The sequence below is a fragment of the Dipodomys spectabilis genome, unplaced genomic scaffold, assembly GCF_019054845.1.
Source record: "Dipodomys spectabilis isolate Male_0828 unplaced genomic scaffold, ASM1905484v1 ptg000212l, whole genome shotgun sequence".
Taxonomy (NCBI): Eukaryota; Metazoa; Chordata; class Mammalia; order Rodentia; family Heteromyidae; genus Dipodomys; species Dipodomys spectabilis.
The window spans coordinates 851,797-868,647 of NW_024870889.1; the positions used below are offsets into that span (position 1 = coordinate 851,797).

Here is a 16,851-nt window from a genome sequence, read left to right on the forward strand (position 1 = left end):
CAGGCTCTGAGTTCAAGTCACAGGATGGACATGCGTGTGGGCGCGCACGCACGCGCACACAAACACACACACAATTTGCAAAAGACTCTGCTTCAGACCTTTGTGTTGTGAAAATGAAATAAACCCTAGAATGGGCGGTTTACAAATATATTCCACTGGAGCGCCGCGCAGTGTCGGGTGCAAACGCGGTGCAGCCGTGGCTTCCGGGCCTGGCGGCTCCAGGCCGTGAGGGCAGCGGCAGCGGCCGGTCCAGGCCCAGTCCAGGGCCGCGGGCCTCCCTACCTCCCGCGGCCGCACCGCGTCTCCTGGGGCCTCGTCCACCCGCGGGCGCCCAGGCCGGGCCTGGCCGGGGCAGGTGCGCAGCCGGAGCGGGAGGCGGGTCTGCTCAGCAGCCGCCGCCTTTCCTGGTGATGGTGGGCAGGCGGTAGTGCTTCAGCGCGGCCTTCACGTCCTTCTGCGGGTCTGTCTGGTGAGGAAGGGCGGCGTGGAGGTGGCGGCGGGGCGGGGCGGGGGGGGGGGGCGGCGGGGGTAGGGAGGGAGGGGAGGGCGGGCGGTGGGGCGGGGGTAGGTGGGGAGGGGAGGGCGGGGGGGGGGGCGGCGGGGGTAGGGAGGGAGGGGAGGGCGGGGGTAGGTGGGGAGGGGAGGGGCGGGGGGGGGCGGCGGGGGTAGGTGGGGAGGGGAGGGGCGGCGGGGCGGGGGTAGGTGGGGAGGGGTGGGGAGGGCGGGGCGGGGGTAGGTGGGGAGGGCGGGGCGGGGGTAGGTGGGGAGGGCGGGCGCCGGGGGCGGGGGTAGGTGGGGAGGGGCGTGGGGGAGGACGGGGGTAGGTGGGGAAGGCGGGGCGGGGGTAGGTGGGGAGGGGCGTGGGGGAGGACGGGGGTAGGTGGGGAGGGGCGTGGGGGAGGACGGGGGTAGGTGGGGAGGGCGGGCGCCGGGGGCGGGGGTAGGTGGGGAGGGCGGGCGCCGGGGCGGGGGTAGGTGGGGAGGGGCGTGGGGGAGGACGGGTAGGTGGGGAGGGGCGTGGGGGAGGACGGGGGTAGGTGGGGAGGGGAGGGCGGGCGGCTGGCGGCGCGCCTACCTTCTTGCTCACGCTCACACACTTGAGGGGCAGCAGCACGGGGACTCGGCTGTCCACGCCCGCGCCCAGCGCAGGCCGCAGCGCGGGGCTCACGCACGGCGACAGGCGGCTCACCGCCGAGAGCCGCAGCCTGGGCAGCTCCACCGGGCCGTCGGGCGCGGCTCTCCGGGCGTGGTCCTCCTCAGGCCTCGCGGGCTGCTTCATGAAGGAGATCACAGGCGGTGCCCAGGGCGGCAGGGCGGCCAGGGCCCCTGCCCCCCATCAGTACCTCCCCCTCCCCTCCCCACCCGCTTTGCACGCAGGCCCCATGAGCAGCGTGGAGGCGCCCCCACTGCGCACGCGCCGCCTGGCCGCCCCATGAGCAGCGTGGAGGCGCCCCCACTGCGCACGCGCCGCCTGGCCGCCCCATGAGCAGCATGGAGGGGCCTCTACTGCGCACGCGCCACCCCGCCCCACGAGCAGCCGTGTGGAGGGGCCCAACTGCACACGCACCACCCACCGAGCAGCGTGGGCGCCCCCACTGCGCACGCGCCGCCCGGCCGCCCCACCTGCTGCTTCCGCGCCTCTCTCGAGTGCCAGCGGTGACCCAGCGGCTCGGGCGCCGCGGGCCGCGCGGGGAAGAAGGCTCTCCCATGGCTGACCAGAGCCCGGGCTTCGGCTCCCCTGAGGGGGAAGAGGGGCCGTGTCACATCTCCAGCCTGCCAGCGAGGCGCCCCGAGGGCCCGGGCGAGGCAGAGACCACCCCAACCTCGGCGGGGCAGGGCCGGGCCCTCCGCAGGCTCTCCGCGCCCCACCATCCCGCTGTGAACCCGCACCGTCTATCCCCGACATGGCCAGGCCCCGCCATGGTCACCTGCTGGAGCCCCCAAAATAGCCACCCAGCCTCCTTCCCCAGCATGCGGCGCCACCTGGGCGGGTCCCGGACCCCGGGAGAGGGGCAGAGCTGTTCCCCGGCCAGCCCACCTCCACTCCCGGAAGCCGGGGTGCTGCAGGCCTACCTCTGCTCCTGGAAGTAGGGGTGCTGCAGGGCCTGGTGGGCAGCAATCCTGTCGTCGGGGTCGTAGACCACCATGGCGTGCAGGAGGGAGAGGCAGTGCGGGGACAGGTTGGTGGGCGGTGGAGGTATTCCCGATCCCTTTTTAAAAGGAAAATCAAAACTCATAGCTCTCGACCTGCATTAAAACCCAATGACAATAAACCATCACGCCGTTATTAGAGTGCTCGCCAGTCGGCACCCCAACCTAAGGGACCCACACTGAAGGGAGTCTGAGCATGGGCACGGCCCCGGGGAACACCCACTGCACGAGGGGGGCCTGGGGGCCTGGGGGCTGGGGCCGCGCACATGGGGGGAGTTGCCCTCTGGACACACTGCCCCCTGTGCAGCGACCTTCAAGCTGCTCTAAAAGCCTGGGCTGCTGGGGGTGACGTGGGCACTGGTGGAAGAGCCCCTGGGACGGAGCTCTGCACAGCTGGGCAGGCAGCTCTTTCCTACCTGTCCCATAAAAGACTACTGTGAGGAAATTAAGGAAAAAGTGGCTCAAAGGATAGAGCACCTGCCTAGCAAAGTGTGAGGCCTTGAGTTCAATCCCAGGGCGGTCTAGGTGACCGGGGGACTTTTGGTCCCAGGGTTTCTAAGTGTGTGTAGGTCCGTGGATGCAGCCCAGCTCCCAGGCCCTCAGAGACCCTGGGAGGTTCAATGATGCCCAAGGAAGAGCCCATCTCCATGAACCCCCGGAGGGACGAGGCTGCCCCACTTCCTGCAGTGGGAACCCAGTGAGGCGGGACAGCAGGCCACGTCCTCTCCTCAGGGGACACGACACTTACTGCTTGAATTTGGTCAGGGTCCTCTGAGCAGGTGTGCCAATCACGTCGTGGATCTTTGAGATCTGGTCGAGTTCATTGTCTCCGGGGAAGAGGGGCTGCAGGCTGCAAGGGTGTGACGGGGTGAGGCGAGGCTGGCTGGGACCGGCTCACCCAGAGCAAGCCCCTCGGCCGCCTGTCCAGCGTCCTGCTTGTGCTTCGATGGCAGGCAGTAGGCCCACACTCTGTCTGCAGCAAAACGTGAATGAATGCTCACGAACTCTACAAGCTCTGGTCCTCTGGCCCGCCAGGGTGAGCTCTGCTGACAAACCCAGGGGGACAGAGCGGGTCTTGTTGACAAGTAAGTTCTCAGAAACACTTTTAGATTTCAGCGCTTTTAGAGATCTGGGAATGGGAGACAATGACTTTAGACCTATATTTAAAAATTCAATTCATGGCTAGGAGCTAGTGGCTCATATTAGAATTTTGGCCACTCGGGGCTGGGAAGGTGGCTCAGTGGTAGAGTGCTTGCCTCACATGCATGAGGCTCTAAGTTCCATTCTTCAGTACCACATAAGCAGAAAAAGCTGGAAGTGGTGCTATGGCTCAAGTGGCAGAGTGCTAGCCTTGAGCTGAAGAGCTGAAGGACAGTGCTCAGTCCCAGAGTTCAAGCCCCATGACCAGGGGGGAAAAAAAAAGAATCTTGGCCACTCAAGAGACTGAGATCTAGCCGGGCGCTGGTGGCTCATGCCTGTTATCCTAGCTACTCAGGAGACTGAGATCTGAGGATCACGGTCCAAAGCGAGCCCGGGCATGAAAGTCCGTGAAACTCTTCTCTCCAGTAAACCACCAGAAAACCGGAAGGGACGCTGTAGCTCAAGTGGTAGAGGGACAGCCTTGAGCTGAAGAGCTGAGGGACAGTGCTCAGGCTCAGAGTGCAAGTCCCATGACCGACCAAAAAAGAGACTGAGATTTGAGGATTCCAGTTTGAGGCCAGGCAAAGCAGACAAATCTCTTATCACCAATTAATCAGCAAAAAGCTGGAAGTAGATGTGTGGCTCAGGTGGTAGAGTGCCAGAAGCAGAGCACCAGCCTTAAGCAAAAAAGCTAAAGGAGTCAGGCACTGTGGCTTATGCCTATGATCCTAGCTACCCTGGTTTGAAGCTACCCTAAGCAGGAAAAGTCCGAGACTCCTATTTCCAATTAACAATTAACCACCAAAAAGCCAACTGGTAGAGTGCTAGCCTTGAGCAAAAAACACAGGGACAGCAACCAGGCCCTGAGTTCAAGCCCTGATACCAGCGCGTGCACGCACGCACACGCACGCACGCACACGCGCGCGCGCACACACACACACACACACACATACAAATCAGTTCATCTGCTTAGGAGGCTGAGATCTAAAGATTGCAGTTCGAAGCCAGCCCAGCAGAAAGGTCCCTGTGTAACTCCTATCTCCAATTAACTATTCAAAAGCAGTAAGTGACGCTGTGGCTCAAGCGGTAGAGCTAGCCTTGAGCACAAAGCGGCTCAGGAACAGCGCTCAGGCCCTGAGTTCAAGCAGTACAACCAACCACCCATCCCCACCCCCACCCCCCAAAATTCAATTCACGTTACAGGACACAAAGAAAACTTAAAATACAGCTCTAAAAGCAACAGGAGCTTCTATCAGCAAACAGCAATGTCCTGGACTGAAGAAGAAGAGAGGATGACAGCTCAGGAGAGGCTGGGCACTAGTGCCCAGCAACAGACTGGTGAGATGCTGCCAGCCACCTTGTTCACTGCCATCCTTCCAAACTAATGCACAGGGTTGAGCCTGGGGTATGAAGGGTCATCAGCACTTTGGGTTTGAATGAAGCCGCTATTCAGTCAGCTCATTCAGACAACAACTCTTAACCCAACACTGAAGTCAAAGGAAACGTATCCAGAAGGTCTGTCCATGTCATTTCTGCAGAGCCAGCTGAACGGGGCAGGAGCACCGCAACGCTCGGCCCTGCCGGACTGATGGCTTGCCTAGAGCAAGAGGACACACCCACCCTTCCCTGGGCTGCTGTAGCCAGAAGCTCATCTTCAAGTGGGCACAAACTCTGCCCAATCTGCTTGGACCACCACTCCCCCCAGAGATGGAGCCTGAAGGCCAAGGGAGGAGGGAAGGGAGAAGAGGGAGGGAAAGGAAAGAAGAGAGGGAGGAGGGGAGGAGAGGGGCGAGAGGAGGGGAGGAATAGTGGGAGGACAGAGAAGAGGGGAGGAGGAGAGGGGGAAAGGAGGAAGCTGGGAAGGATGAGATGTGTGCTTTGTAGAAAAGCCTTGGGGTGCAGGAAGTACCTCGTCCTCATCCCCGCGTGGACGCCCTAGCGGCTACCTGCGTGGCTGAGACAGGATCCACAGCCGCGCCCACCGCCACTGCAGGCTTTGCAGCCCCAGTACACTTACTGCTCCTCTGCCTGGAACACTACTCCGAGTCCTCCCTGAGGGAGCCCGAGGGAGACGGCCGCTCCCCACGGCAGGAAAGCAAGGGCAAGGACTTGACAAATAAATGAGCCAGGCCTCAGTGGCTCACACCTGTCTAGCTACTCAGAAGGCTAGATCTGAAGATCTTGGTTCAAAACCAGCCCAGGCAGCTAAGCCCATGAGCCTTTAACTCCAATCAAGCAAATGTGGAGCTGTGGCTCAAGTGGTAGACAGCAAGAGCTCAGGGTCAGCACCCGGACCCTAAGTACAAGCCCCAGGACTGACGCACAAAAAAGCAACGGCAGCACAAGACAGCACAGTCAACTTGCTGTTGATTCAAGACACCGTTAACAAACACGAGCCCCTGGCGGGACAGCCCCAGGGCGCAGAGGAGGGAGCCCTCCCCCAGGCAAGGTGGGAGCTGGCGCAGGCTACCTGGCGATCTCGTAGAACACACAGCCCGCGCTCCACAGGTCCATCTTGTAGGTGTAGAAGCCGTCGGTGAGGAGGCACTCGGGGGCGCGGTACCAGCGCGTGGAGATGTACTCTGTGTACGGCTGCTTGGAGTAGACGCTCCGGCAGGATCCAAAGTCCCCGAGCTTCAGGACGTCCTGCTGCACAGGACAGGGCAGGGACAAGAACCAACTCACCGTGCAGCCCTGCTGCACACCCATTCCCAACGCCAAGCGTCCCAGCCAGCGTGCAAAACACTTTACCGCTGCCTGACACAGGAGTGTCACAAAGCAGAGGGCGCTCTATTCACACGGCATGCCTACACACATTCTAGCTAGATTTCACACAGACTTCCAACTTACGTCTTTTTTTTTTTTTTTTTGGCCAGTCCCGAAGCTTGCCAGGTCAAGCCTTGAGCTTGAGCGAAGTCTTGAGTTTCTTTTACTCAAGGCTAGCACTCTACCACTTGAGCCACAGCGCCACTTCTGGCTTTTTCTGTGTATGTGGCACTGAGGAATCGAACCCAGGGCTTCATACGTGCTAGATAAGCACTCTATCACTCAGCCACCTTCCCATCCCCTTAGTTCTTTATTCTGATGTGTGTGTGTGTGTGTGTGTGTCGGTATTGCTTGAACTCAGGGCCTTGCTCAGCTTATTTGCTCATGGCTTGAACTCTACCACCTAGGCCATGATTCTAGTTGGACATTTTGCTGGTTAGCTGGAGATAGAATCTAGTGGACTTTTCTGCCCGGGCTGGCTTCAAACCATGATTCTCATATCTCAGCATCCAGAATAAGCAGGACCATAGGCATGAGCCACAGGGCCTGGCTTCTAGTTCCCACGTCCGTCTGGATGGCTCAGTCCTCAGCTCACTGCACATGCGCTCTTGTAGCCATGTGACTTCACGGGGTTCTGTTGGCAAGTCTCAGGGGAGGACACCAGACAGTGGCACGGGTTCACTTTAAACTTGGCAGTGCAGGTGGCATTGGAGAGAAACCCCCAACACAAGACTCCAAATCCCAGAAGTGACTGCCTACGTCTACCACCCTGGGTCAGCTCTGGAAAGGCCGAGCAGGAGGAACCTCAAGTGTCTCCTGCAGGTGCGCGGCCAATGAAGATGACGACATGTACTAAGTAAGCCTTCTTTTCCAAACTGGGAGGGAGAAAATACAAGGGCTGGGAAGATAGCTCATTGATACAGAGTCAGACTGCCCTGTTTGAGACTCTGGGTTCCCTCCCTAGAACTGAAAACAAAACAAAACAAAAACACACCATAGCTAGGTACCCATGATCACGCCTGTAATCCTAGCTACTCAGCAGGCTGAGATCTGAGGATAAAGGTTTCAAAGCCAGCCTGGGCAGGAAAGTCCATGAGACTCTTATCTCCAATAAACCACCAGAAGGCTGGAAGTGGAGCTGTGGCTCAAGAGGTAGAATACTAGCTTTGAGCAAAAAAGTTCAGAGATAATGCCCAGACCCTAAGTTCAAGGCCTGGTACTGACACAAAACAACAACAACAACAACAACAAAAACAACACCATTATTTTCCAGCTACCTGGGACTGACAATACATCCAGTTTCCAATTCTACCTTTATTGTGGACATCAAGTGTTCACATGAAGTACTTACCTTTATTAGTATATTTTCTGGTTTCACATCCCTGTGAAATATTCCATTTCTGCATTTAGTATGGAAGGGACAAAAAATAGAATTAGCCAAGCACAATGGCTCACACCTATAATCCTAGCTACTTGGAACACTGAGATCAGGAGGACAGAAGTTCAAGCCAGCCCCGGCACCAAGTTCATGAGACCCTCCCCCCCCATCTCAACCAATAAAAACCTGTCATCCTAGCTATGTGGGAGGTAGAAATAGGATCATGGTTAAGGCCAGCTCATGCATAACTATGAGACTTTACTTGAAAATAACAAAAGCAGGGCTGGAAAGGTGGCTCAGTGGTAGAGCGCTTGCCTTGCATGCCTGAGGCCCTGGGTTCAATTCCTCAGTACCCCATAAGCAAAAAGAAAAAAGCCAGAGGTGGCGCTATGGCTCAAGTGGTAGAGCGCTAGCCTTGAGCTGAAGAGCTGAGGGACAGCGCCCAGGCCCAGAGTTCAGGCCCCACAACCGGACCAAGAAAATAACAAAAGCAAAGGACTTAGGGTATTGTTTAGGGGGCAGAGCACCTGCCTAGCAAGCATGAGGCCCTGAGGTCAAACCCTACTACCACAAAAATAATTAACTAAATAACTATCCTTCATTTATTCAAATTCTTCCACTGGAATTGCATTTTTAAATTTATTTATGCAAACAATGGATTTTCCTTTTTTTAGTGCCCATAATGAGGCTTGAACTTAGGGCCTGGGTGCTGTCCCTTAGCTTTTTTGCTTAAGGTTGGTGCTTTACCACTTGAGCCACAGCTTCACTTCAGATACTTTGGTGGTTAATTGGAAATAAGTCTCATGGACTTTCCTGTTTGAACTGGCTTCGAACTGTAATCCTCAGAATCTCAGCCTCCTGCGTAGCTGGGATATAGGTGTGAGCCATGAGCTCCCAGCTCAGACAATGGGTCCTGGCGAGAGCCCCAGACACTCTAATCCAGCCTCAACAAGTGTCACTTCTGTTCCGTGTGTTGTGTGCATACAAACAGTTCTGGCCATATCTGCCATCCCTCTCCGGTCTGCCCACTGCCTCCCACTACCAGTTCCAGTTCCAGTGGGGATGAGACTGGACAGGACTGAAGCTGCATCTCGGGCCCAGGGCTCAGTACCTGTGCATGTGGTCAAGGGATTTGCACAGCTGGTACATGTAGTGCATGATTCTCCGTTCCGATAACGGGTGTCTTCGCCCTGGGCAAGCAAGGGACAGGCAGATACAGTTAGCAAGGGCTCAGATCCTCTTTATGAATCTAGAATACACAGAACCCAATTTTATTTAGGGGTGTGTGAAAATCTAAGCTCCTCTGTGAAAAATCATCTGAACTAGTTAAAGGAAATAGAAACACATGGAAAAAGTACGCCACTACAAAGCCTAGCCTACATACTGGCACAAGGTGGTTAAAGTCACAGTGCGCCCGCATCCTGATTCTGTGCGAGTGAGGCTGGTCTGATGGCCTTGGCCCTGTGGGAGCCCCTTCAAAGTGAGTGAGGCACTTGAAAACCTCATGTCTTCCTGTCTAGATGGGGAGCTCCATCTTATTTGTTCATCTGAGATATGCTCTCTCTTGCCTAGGATGGTTTTAAACTCTTGCACTCAGCTGGGCGCTGTCCCTCAGATCTTCAGCTCAAGGCTAGTGCTCTACCGCTTGAGCCACAGCACCACTTCCGGCTTTTTTTCTTTTTGCTTATGGGGTGCTGAGGAACCGAACCTAGGGTCTCATGTATGCAAGGCAAACACTCTACCACTGAGCCACCTTCTCAGCCCTTAAATTTTTAATTAATTTCTAGTACCTGGACATTACAAACATTTCTTAGTTATGTAGAGAAAAAAGATACATTTATTTGCAAAGAGAAATCACAAACTTACAGCTCATGGTGTCAAACAGGTCATATATTTAAGAAGGAAGAAACGACGCTCTCCCACCTCAGCCTCCTGCGTAGCTGGGACTACAGTGTGCACCATGGGACCTGATCTTGAGGATCTCCATCATAAAGGGCAGAGGGACAACCGTGCAGCAGAGCGCCGCTGAGGGCTGCGGGTCCACAGCGCACACAAGCTGCTTTCGCCGCCCAGGCCGGCCAGCCTGGCGCGCGGAGGCGGAGCCCCGCCAGCCCTTCCTTCCTGCAGCCCTTCCTGTGCTCTCTGCTCTCAGCACTCCATGCGCCAGACGGAGAACTCAGCACGCCATCCCAGCCCAGCGCCACAGAGAACTCCTGTTCCACAAAAGTCACTTTTTAATTGACTGCAGGTCAGTGGTGGCAACCTTTAAGTTTTAAATCTTCAAGATGACCATGGCCAGCCACCTAACAGTTCAGAAGCCTCGTTTCTTCCTTCTTAAATATATGACCTGTTTGACACCATGAGCTGTAAGTTTGTGATTTCTCTTTGCAAATAAATGTATCTTTTTTCTCTACATAACTAAATAAGAAATGTTTGTAATGTCCAGGTACTAGAAATTAATTAAAAATTTAAGGGCTGAGAAGGTGGCTCAGTGGTAGAGTGTTTGCCTTGCATGCCTGAGGCCCTAGGTTCAATTCCTCAGCACCCCATAAGCAAAAAGAAAAAAAGCCGGAAGTGGTGCTGTGGCTCAAGCGGTAGAGCACTAGCCTTGAGCTGAAGATCTGAGGGACAGCTCCCAGGCCCAGAGTTCAGGCCCCATGACTGGACCCAAAAAAAAACTTTTTAAAAAAGATATCTCAGTGCAATTAACTTCTTCATGTAATACCATCATCTTTTTATTATTTCACCTAGCTTATGTTTCCTAGAATTAAGATCAAAAGAATTAAAGTTAGGACTTTGATAGCTTTCCTAAGATTAAAGTACACTAGCCAGGTGCTGGTAGCTCAAGCCTGTAATCCTAGCTAACTCAGGAGGCTGAGATCTGAGGATAGTGGTTCAAAGCCAGCCTGGGCAGGAAAGTCCAAGACACTTTCTCCAATTAAACACCAAAAAACTGAAAGTGGAGCTGTGGCTCTAAGTGGTAGAGTACTAGCCTTGAGTGAAAAAACTCTAGGACAGCACCAGCCCCACAACCAACCAAAAAAACCATCAAAAAACAAAAAACAAAAACTCTAGCAGCCAGTGTGGTGGCACATGCCCGCGACCCCAGGACCCGGAGGTTTAGGCAGGAGGAGAACAAGTTAGAGAGGACAAAGGGCTACAGAGCAAGACCCTGTCTGGAAAATAAAAAAATGAACAGAAGAGTGCAATTTCAATTTCTGTCTCCCTCCCACGTGCTGGTGGTACACACCCCAAGCCGGCACAGGGAGAAAAGGAAACACTCATCTGAAGGTGAATTCGAGCCACACCCTGAACTACCTCTTCACTGTACATACCCACAATGTCAGAGCAGCTGTCGCCTGCTTGCGCACGGGCCTGTGCCTTAGTTGTGTACCATCTTTATCTCTTCCTTTGCTTTGTCTGACCAGTAAACTTTCTTGACCAGTATTTCCTAAACTTCCTTTTGTGGCGAGGTCACAACTCAGTGCCCAGGGGCCTGGCGAAGGCGTCGCCTCCGAAGGCTCCTGCCCATCGGGTCCAACCCAGAGCCAGAAGCTGGCATTGCACTCATCTGAACCTGAACCCAAAAAGGTAGACTCTCAGAAAAATCCTCCTCGACCCAAGCTTCGCAACCTGCCAGGCATTATTTATCTATTTATTTATGTTTTGGTTGTGGGGATTGAACTCAAGGGTCTGGGCGCTGTCCCTGAGCCTCTTTGTGCTCACTGCTAGTGTTCTACCACTTTAAGCCACAGTGCCACTTCCGGTTTCTGAGTAGTTTATTGGAGAAAAGTGTCTCACGCAGCTGGGCGCCGGTGGCTCACGCCTGTAATCCTAGCTACTCAGGAGGCTGAGATCTGAAGATTGTGGTTCAAAGCCAGCCCAGGCAGGAAAGTCTGTGAGACTCCTATAATAAACCACTAGAAAACCAGAAGTGGAGCTGTGGCTCAAATGGCAGAGCACTAGCCTTGAGCAAGAGCTGAGGGACAGCGCTCAGGCCCAGAGTTCAAGCCCTGCGACCGACAAAAAAAAAAAAAAAAGAGTCTCACAGAGACTTTTCTGTCCAGTCTAACTTTGAACCACGATCCTCAGTTTTCAGCCTCCTGAGCAGTTAGGATGATAGGCATAAGCCACCAGCACACAGCCAACTAGGAATCTTTTAAAAAACAGATTCCAGCCAGGTGCTGGTGGCTCATGCCTGTAATCCTAGCTGCTCAGGAGGCTGAAAACTGAGGACTGTAGCTTGCAGCCAGCCCAGCAGAAAAATCCATAAGCCTCCTACCTCCAATTAACCACCAAAAGCTGAAAGTGAAGATGACTCACGTAGTAGAATGGCAGTCTTGAGGGAGAGTGCAAGATTCTGAGTTCAAGCCACAGTACACACAGACACAGACAGACACAGACACACAGACACAGTCCACACACACAGACACAGTACACACAGACACAGACACGGGCACAGACACAAAGACACAAACACACAGACACAGTACACACAGATACAGACACAGACAAAACACATGTAGCTTTCAAGGCCCAACTCCAGATCTAATATATCACTGACTCAGGACAGAGCCTAGGAATCTACATTTCTTGCCTGCCTGTGGTCCCAGCAGGAGAGTCCTGTTGGAGTTCTACCTTCCTTGCCTTGTTTCCCTCACTGGGGGCGCTCTCCTGTGGCCCCTCTGTAGGGTGACCGCACAGGGTGAGGCCAGCAGTCTGGACACAGTCCCCCCGGCCCCCCAGGCTCCCGTCCCAGACCCTAAACTTCCAGCCCAAGTCTGAGTCTGATCCCCACCAGATTCTCCTTTTCCACCAGCCGGAACAACAAACAGATGAAGCACCCTGAGTGAATAACTTGGGGGGGAGGCTGGAACCCCAGCCTCAGGAACCCCTGGAAGTTTGACCAGGTGTTTCTACTTTCTATGCAACGTCACATATAATCTCAATAATGTAGAAAAGAAGTTAGGTGTGCACAGACAGACTTGGGCGTTCACCAAGTCAGCATCCTTTGAAGGAAAGCCAGTCCCATGGTGTCCTCGCTCCACGGTGACAAGACCCCCCCCCCCCCAGCCTGCCCCACACTGCAGATGCACACTGGGCCCACCAGGACACAGCCAAGGGCCTTCATACCACACCTGCACCCACATGCCTGCCCTGCTGCTGAGAAGCCACAGCCAGCACAGGGCCACAGGTGGGGTGCCAGACTGGACAGAGCCGGGGCCGCGCAGCCCGGCGCGGCGGCACGCGCAGCCCGGCGGCACGCGCAGCCCGGCGGCACACGCAGCCCGGCGTGGCGGCACGCGCAGCCCGGCGCGGCGGCACACGCAGTGCGGCCGCACACGCAGCATAGCCGCACACGCAGCACAGGCTCTCCAGGTCTGCACCCGGTGGCTGCGCCAGCTGAGGCGAGTACAAGTGGAAAAGTCTCAATTCGCTGTGCAGTTCAGATCCTCACCTGGAAAGCAAGGCTGAGCACACAGGAAAAGGCTGCACTGCTACACCCACACACTGTACACGCTGGTGGCCCTGCTGATTCTCCATACAACACATGGTGACTGCAGAGGCCGAGGGCAAGGCTGACCACAGCAGTCAGTGTCCACCGGAGCCTCCGTACCCCCCAAGTGTGAGAGACACCGTGACCTCCCCGTCTAGTCTAGGGGCAAGACTGCACATGACTGCAATACGGACTGGTGTCCGTGAGCCATGCCTCCCAGAGGTGCCAGGATTGGGTCACCAGCTTAGAAAAATGTCCTATTGCCCACCTGCTGAAAGCACAGAGGCTGACCAGGGAAGAACAAAGATGTCGCCCATGTGGCATCAAATGCTCAAAGAAGGCATTAGGAATGCCGTCACAAATGCACTTCAGGTCTACTATTTTTTGTATGCATGTGCAAAAGTGACACAGGAAAAAAACTAGATCTAAAAGAATTCTTTTGGTAAGGATAAAATTAAAATCACCACATGGTAAAGCTTTGTGTCATAACTGAACTGGAAAGTTTCCTTCTTGTTGCTACACAGAAAATGCTGCATCTTACAATGAATGGGTCGGAATCAATGAAATATAAAAATACAACGGAGAACTGGGCATAGTGGCTCACGCCTGTAATCCTAGCTAATCAGGGGGCTGAGATCTGAGGATTGTGGTTTAAAGCCAGCCCAAGCAGGAAAGTCCGTGAGACTCATATCTCCATAAACCACTCAGAAAACTGGAAGTGGCGCTGTGGCTCAAGTGGTAGAGTGCTCACGTTGAGCTAAGAGCTGAGGGGCAGCACTCAGGTCCAGAGTTCAAGCCCCATGACCGACAAAGCAAAAAGAAATACAACTGAATCATCTAGCATGTACTATTTGCAAAACAGGCTGGGAGGCAGTGAGGCACTAAACACAAGCTATGCACAGCAACGAGCTGCAATGCTTTTACGGTCTATCAAGTCTGCTTTCTTCTTACGTGGCCTAGCCCCCTAAATCATGGACTTATGTGGAGGCTTGTGCCTCACTCACAGCCTGGGAAGGTACAACTCTAAGTGTTAGGGTCAGCCCCTGCACCAAGGAAGAGCAGCTGGTGCTCCAAAATGCAGTGCACTGACCACAACTTCTGGGCCCGCCTGTCCCATCTCTTCCTGCAATAATGAGAGTGGAGACTCATGTCAGGCGTCCAATGGTCTCAGGCCCAGTCTTTCAAGGGAGGAAGAACGGACAGGCAGGGGGTAGAGGCAAGAGGCAGTTCAGGCTCAGTCAGTGGTACAGCCTCAGCAATATGAGTCCTGCTTCCAATTTCCAGGAGGCCTGATTTTCTGCCAAGAGGCAGGCTCTCTGGATCAGGGTGTGGGGACGGTGGCTGCAATGCCCCACTGTGCCTCTGCCTCTCGTTAGCCTACGGCATGGAACTGGGGTGGAGGCAGCCTTTCCGGTCTTTGCTGGTCCTGCCATTGGCCCAGGTAAGTCCAAACGTCTCCGGTCCTTGGCTCAGCCTCACCTGACCCCCGCTGGATGAAGAGGGAAACTGGCCCCCCTGAGGCCGGTGCTGACTCTAGTTCACATCCACAACACACCACACACGCTGTGACAAGCACAAGCCACTGAGCTCCTGCCAGAGCCAAGTCTTGTACGCTGTGTGCATAAACGACAGCGCTGTAATGACAGCGTGCGTGTCCTTCCCTGCTTTCCTGGCTTTCATCCTCCTTTGGTATTTAGCAATCTACTGAACATTCTAAGAGCCTAGGGGAATTGTAACCTAAGTCACAGGAATTGCTATTCTGGGGCTGAAGCTTTAGTGACTGATGTAGTTTTCTATTAATCAGGTCTGCCATCAACAAGAGCAAACAGTAAAGCAGTGCCATCTGCCATCAGGCTTGGAACTGGAATGGGATGGGAACCCCAGGGAAGCAACACAGCACAAGCATGAAGTCAGGGCTGGGAAGCTGGCTCAGTGGTAGAGTGCTTGTCTAGCCTGCATGAAGCCCCGGGTTCCATTCCTCGGTATCACATACAGAGAAAGAGCTGGAAGTGGCACTGTGGGTCAAATGGTAGAGCACTAAGTCTTGAGCTAAAGAGCTGAGGGACGGCACCCAGATCCAGAGTTCAAGTCCTAGCACTGGTTAAAAAAAAAAAAAGTCAGAGGTAGATGAGAGACTTAGTCCTGGCTCTGCCAGCTCTTAGCAATTTTAGTTTGGATTATCAACAAATCCCATAAGTCTCAGTTTCCTCATCTGTGAAGGAGGACCAGTCACAACCTGCCTCTCCAGAATAGCTGGGATTAAAAGGGGGAGTCATCATGCTCAGCCCTGCCATCTGATGTCTCCAAGTTTCAATGTTTCTGAACCCTGTATGGTGGTCAGCATCTTGGATCTGGTGCACAGACAGAGGCCCTGTCTACAAAAGACACGAACGTCATGTTAAAGCTGTGGTGTGTGTACCCCAGTTAAAGCTCTTCATGGTCCCAGGCTTCTATCATGTAGCACTTACTGAAAGGGGCTTTCGGTTGTACGTGTGAGCCTCCTGCAGCACAGCAAGGACTGAGAGGCATCTCGGTGACGGTAACCTCCAGAGGAAAGCCTCCGCCTCCAAGATGCCACCAGAAGGACAGAAAGCTCACCAGCCATCCCAGCCCCATCTCCTTTGCACTGACTTGCTTGGGACTTCCTACCTCTCTGATCCTGGGCTCCACACTTGCCTTGCTTCCCTGCTTTCAGCTGCCTTCCAGACCACTAATTTGAGGTTACACAGCTATGTCACTGGACTACGACAGCAGGTTCCTTTTCAGGGACTTGCGGACCATTTTATGAAAACCACTCATTCCTCACCTGCCCAATGGTGACCTTGTCATCTCAGGACACATCACGCTGCTGCCATGAACATGAGCCACAGAGCCCATACCTTAGAAAGCAACAGTAAGAATTCTAAGATAGGCCGGTACTGGTGTCTCATGCCTGTCATCCTAGCTACACAGGAGGCTAAGATCTGAGGATCGCAGTTCAAAGCCAGCCCAGCAGGAAAGTCCATGAGACTCTCATCTCCAATTAACTACCAGAACACCAGAAATGGAGCTGTGGCTCAAGTGGTAGAGTACTTGCCTTGAGCTGAAGAGCTGAGGAGAGTGCCCAGGCCCACTGTACAAGCCCCACAACAGACATACACACAAAAGAAGAAGGAGAAAGAGGAGGAAGAGGAGGAAGAGGAGGAGGAGGAGGAGGAGGAGGAAGGAAAGGAAGGAAGAAAGGAAGGAAGGGAAGGAAGGGAAGGAAGGGAAGGAAGGAAGGAAGGAAAGGAAGGAAGGAAGGAAGGAAGGAAGGAAGGGAAGGAAGGAAGGAAGGAAGGGAAGGAAGGAAGGAGGGAAGGAAGGAAGGGAAGGAAGGAAGGAAGGAAGGAAATGAGAATGTGGCTTAGTGGAAGAGGGCTTGCTAGAATGTGTGAAGCCCAGGGTTCAATCCTCAGTACTGCATAAATGAAAAAAAAAAAGAACAGATGACTGAGTGAATGAAGAATAAATGTACAACGTATGTAACATATATATGTGGATGTACATATGTATATTTATACATATGCATGCTCTATATATGTGTGTGTAAATATATACATATTGCAATCTCCTATTTTCCCAAAAAGATGCAAAAGTTTTCTGACCAATTAATGTACATCAACTTTTTTGGATGTAGAAAACTGTGCCTATTCATTAATAATTTACTATCACTTTTTAAAAAAATTTTTTTGCCCATCCTGGGGCTTGAACTCAAATGTCTGGGCCTTGTCCCTGAGCCTCTTTGTGCTCAAGATTAATGCTCTACTACTTGAGCCACAGCACCACTTCTAGCTTTTTCTGAGTGGTTTATTGGAGAAGAGTCTCAGACTTTCCTGCCCAGACTGGCTTTGAACCATGATCCTCATATCTCAGCTTCTTGAGTAGCTAGGATGACAGG

The 16,851-nt window shown here is 54.1% G+C and overlaps 1 protein-coding gene across 1 annotated transcript in view; it reads right to left on the reverse strand.

Moving 5' to 3' along the window:
- Nucleotides 1–385: 385 nt before the first annotated feature.
- Nucleotides 386–16,851, reverse strand: part of Mok (MOK protein kinase) — a 36,467-nt gene continuing 20,001 nt past the window's right edge. Inside the window, exons 5-12 of the mRNA XM_042696892.1 lie at nt 8,547–8,625; nt 7,409–7,457; nt 5,762–5,940; nt 2,900–3,001; nt 2,074–2,247; nt 1,624–1,738; nt 1,076–1,273; nt 386–466 (exon numbers count right to left, since the gene is read on the reverse strand). Coding sequence (XP_042552826.1) covers nt 386–466; nt 1,076–1,273; nt 1,624–1,738; nt 2,074–2,247; nt 2,900–3,001; nt 5,762–5,940; nt 7,409–7,457; nt 8,547–8,625 — 977 coding nt within the window. The remainder of the gene's footprint in view (nt 467–1,075; nt 1,274–1,623; nt 1,739–2,073; nt 2,248–2,899; nt 3,002–5,761; nt 5,941–7,408; nt 7,458–8,546; nt 8,626–16,851) is intronic.